This window comes from Eubalaena glacialis, chromosome 19, assembly GCF_028564815.1.
Source record: "Eubalaena glacialis isolate mEubGla1 chromosome 19, mEubGla1.1.hap2.+ XY, whole genome shotgun sequence".
NCBI classification, from domain to species: Eukaryota; Metazoa; Chordata; class Mammalia; order Artiodactyla; family Balaenidae; genus Eubalaena; species Eubalaena glacialis.
This window is the reverse complement of record NC_083734.1, coordinates 27,134,368-27,138,149: the sequence shown is the minus strand read 5'-3', so window position 1 is coordinate 27,138,149 and position 3,782 is coordinate 27,134,368. Positions and strand designations below refer to the sequence as shown.

The 3,782-nt window shown below is 48.1% G+C and overlaps 1 protein-coding gene across 1 annotated transcript; it reads right to left on the bottom strand.

The window, feature by feature from the left end:
* Positions 1-421: 421 nt before the first annotated feature.
* Positions 422-2,374, bottom strand: SRSF1 (serine and arginine rich splicing factor 1). The gene is made up of 4 exons (XM_061176089.1): positions 2,047-2,374; positions 1,445-1,629; positions 906-1,078; positions 422-706 (listed from the first exon to the last, which is right to left on the bottom strand). The coding sequence occupies exons 1-4, from the start codon at positions 2,238-2,240 to the stop codon at positions 512-514; spliced, it is 747 nt and encodes a 248-aa protein (XP_061032072.1). The 5' UTR covers positions 2,241-2,374; the 3' UTR covers positions 422-511.
* Between the last annotated feature and the right edge of the window lie 1,408 nt (positions 2,375-3,782).

Sequence of the window (3,782 nt, the reverse complement as noted above, 5' to 3'; positions counted from 1 at the left end):
GTGACAATAGCACTTGGAGTCATACCATTGCCTCCATTATTGATCTGATCCTCCTCAATCCTCCTTTTGACAATCCTAAAATGATTGAAATGTGCTCCACAATCCTTAATCCAAAGCATTCTTAATCCATCTCTTCAGATATGTCTACAGAAAGACACATGAAAAGCAAGATAAACATAAGAACTTCCCCAGGTAAGATAACCACAAACACCCCCAACAACCCAGTTCACACAAACCAGAGCAGAATAGACATTTACATAATATCACAGTCTGAAGAGCATGGAGAGTTAACTAAATTTAAACAATCCTGTCTATGACATCACTTAAAATACAATTTACCAGAGATGAGGGGAATGTAGATGTTAGGAGCAAGGGGATATTACACAAGAATGCAATTCAACACTTTAGCCCATTCTGAACAAAACAGTTTGAATTAAAAAATGAAAAGATTGTACTGAATAAAGGAAAACTGTATACAACATGGGTTCTACAAAAAGTGTCACCAATCATCTTATGTACGAGAGCGAGATCTGCTATGACGGGGAGAATAGCGTGGTGATCCTCTGCTTCTCCTTGGGGAATAACTGCGACTCCTGCTGTTGCTTCTGCTACGGCTTCTGCTACGACTACGGCTTCGAGATCGAGATCTTCCATAACTTGGACTTCTGGGCCCATCAACTTTAACCCGGATGTAGGCAGTTTCTCCCTATTGAATAGACAGAACTTTCGATTGAAAGATCTAAGCTTTCACCTGTCTTCAGGCATGCTGAATACAATGTAACTTAAACCAGAGGCACTTTACTGGGTTTACTCGGACACCCTTGCCTGAATCTTACCTTCAAATTCCACTGTTAAGACCACTGTATCCAATTCTGGCCAAACAAAAGAATAAATGTATAACCTACCTCATGAGATCTAAACTTAGTGTTATCCAGTTTTCGAACTGCATAGGTCATATCTTCTTTCCGTACAAACTCCACGACACCAGTGCCATCTCGGTAAACATCAGCATAACATACATCACCTGCTTCACGCATGTGATCCTTCAAATCCTGCCAGCTTCCACTTGGAGGCAGTCCTGAAAAAGTTATTTTTTTTCAATACCAATTATCCTAAATTTCACATTAAACTTAAAATTTACATTACAACAAAGATTACTTTAAAATTAACGATGATTTTTAACATCCTAGGTTAAGGAGCTGTTAAGATTCTGGAATCAAGAGCCCAAAATTATTTGCAAAGTAAGGATCTTCATATTCTAGGTACTGCAACCTAATTTGGTAAATCTCAAATACAGTAATCCTTGTTTACTAAATTCACCCATGGGACTAAAATAATTTAAGACCTGGCATGAAAACTTGCATTTGTCAAACTGGTCATGCAAGGAAAACTTTAAAATGGTTTCTGCCCCCTTTCATCAACTCGCACGGAACGGTCAACTCACCGGAGACAACCACTCTGTTTTCAGAACGCCTGGACGGGGGGCCATAGCGGCCTCGAGGAGCCCCGCCACCTCCACCCCCGCCGCCGCCTCGGCCTGTACCACGGCCGCTTCGAGGAAACTCCACCCGCAGACGGTATCCATCGTAATCATAGCCGTCGCGACCATACACCGCGTCTTCCGCATCCCTGCATGATCACAGAAGAGCAAAGGCGTAAGGAAAAGGACCGGGAGGGGCGGCTAACTCGGTCGGAGAGCTAGCGGCCCCCCGCACATGCGCACCTGGGGTGGAAGAGCCCACATGCGCTGCATAATAGGAATGGCCCCTCCCCCACCCAGAAGCACGCCAGGCTGCCGACCACTACGGCAGCCCTCGGCGCCTCAGTTTCCCGCTCCGAGCCTGCGAGTCGGCTCTGGGGACGTCCGGAGGGCCCAGCCACCAGAGAAGCCTCGCCGACTCGGCTCCTCATTCCACTCCTGCATGGGCGATTCGTCTTGCTCCCAACCTCGGAGCCCACCTCCCCATTCTCTATGTGAAGGCCTTGGAGCCTTCCCCAACTACTCCAACCTATTTCCTCAAGGCAGGAAGACCCTGACCGCCTCACCGCGGGTCCTCGAACTCAACGAAGGCGAAGGGCGGTCCTCCGCGGCGGTTCTTCAGATCGATGTCGCGGATAGCACCGTATTTGTAGAACACGTCCTCAATGTCCTTGGTTCGGATGTCTGGAGGTAAGTTCCCCACGTAGATGCGGCAGTCGTTGTTCCCTGCCGGCCCACGAATCACACCACCTCCCGACATGGCGGCGACGAAAGGCGCGGACTCGAGAACAGGTCTTCCCACCAAGCCTAGCCAACGGCAGAGCGAACTCACAGCTACACCACGTCTCCCGCGGCCCCTCCAAAATGGCGCCTTTATCAGCTCGGCGCACGGATATGGGGGGGAGGGAGGAAGAGAAGCGGGAGGAAGCAGCTATTCGATCTCACTACGCACGCGCAGAAGCGTAACGGGTGCTGCGAAAGGGACGCTGGCGCACGCGCGACGTCACCCTCCGCGCGAAGGGAAAAAAAGTTCCCGCGTTCCCGATTTTGTGGAGAGGTTCGCGAATGAAGTGACCGGCTGAGTGGTAAAGATTAAATACAGAGTCCTCATAAAAGGGGTTATTAATCTCTGTCGAGTCCTAAAGAATAATCAGTTTCCCCAGGAATGGGTCTCTTAAAGCAACGGCGCCCTGAAAGGATTTGGTGAAGCCTAGTCGAGAGCTTTGTCCCACCATGCTCTGCGGTGTTAACGGCCTTTGGCGGGAAAGACTCACGGGGGCGGAGTCTAAGGGGGCGGGACCGGGCGGTTGCTCCGGAAACGGGGGCGTCCTTGGAGAGTGCGCCTAGTTCAGGAGTTGCGTTGTCTGTGATTCAATGCAGAGCCAAGCCGTGACTTGGTCTGACCGCCCCATCTCCTGCGAACTGGCCGTGGGCTGCTTACCTAAGTGTCTCATGGAGGGGAACCCAGCTTAGATTCCCTAGTGAATAGTCTACACTAAGTACCGTACCACCTTCGGTTCAGAACCGAGCTTTGTATATAGCTCAATTAAACACTCCTTGTGCTAGTGGCGGTGATTCGTGCTCTGACCAGTCATTGGTGGTACCTGCCACCCAGGACCCAGACCTCTGCTTCTCTCTTCAACAGCGTATCGCTAGGCCCAACGCAGCGGAAAGGTCCAGTGAAGGTTGCAGAATGAATTGTGCCTGTTATTTCTCCAACCGCTTTAAAAGAACGAGAAAAAGCGCTCCTGCCTCTGTGTATTGCAGAATCCTGAAATTCCTTCCTTTTTTTGAATTCATTACCAGGCCTCTCAAGTAATATGAATGAGCACAATGAATGTGTGAGGACTCCTGTGACCACTGGAGACCACAGTTGCTGCTCAGCACTGATCCTGGTAGCATGCTGGTCCAGGGAGATAAGAACTTTTTACATTTTTTCCTCAGAGGCATCTGAAATCTAGATTTTTATATGAAATGCTGGGGGTTTTAAATATTAGTGATGAATTCAAATTTAAAAACAACAACAACAACAACAACCCTGCAGTCATAAATATGCTAAAACAGATCTGCACCCTAAGTGTAAGGATGATTTTTTTCATATTATGTATTTATTTGCAACTCCCTCTCCCCAGGGATGTGAGGCAGTTTACAGAGATACCATAAAACATTACTAAAACTGGATGGAGAAATCATGGGGAAAATAAGGGAGGAGGATTAAAATGAAGGCATCGAGAAGGTTAGTACACAAAATGCCTGCAGTAGTAATTTGGTGAGTTCCTAGAGATGGACTGCAAATTTGCCT

Coding starts and splice junctions, on each gene's coding strand:
- SRSF1 (XM_061176089.1), bottom strand. CDS start 2,240: ATGTCGGGAGGTGGTGTGATTCGTGGGCCGGCAGGGAACAACGACTGC. Junction 1,630..2,046: donor GTTGAGTTCGAGGACCCGCG/GTGAGGCGGTCA, acceptor GTGATCATGCAG/GGATGCGGAAGACGCGGTGT. Junction 1,079..1,444: donor AAACAGAGTGGTTGTCTCCG/GTGAGTTGACCG, acceptor TAACTTTTTCAG/GACTGCCTCCAAGTGGAAGC.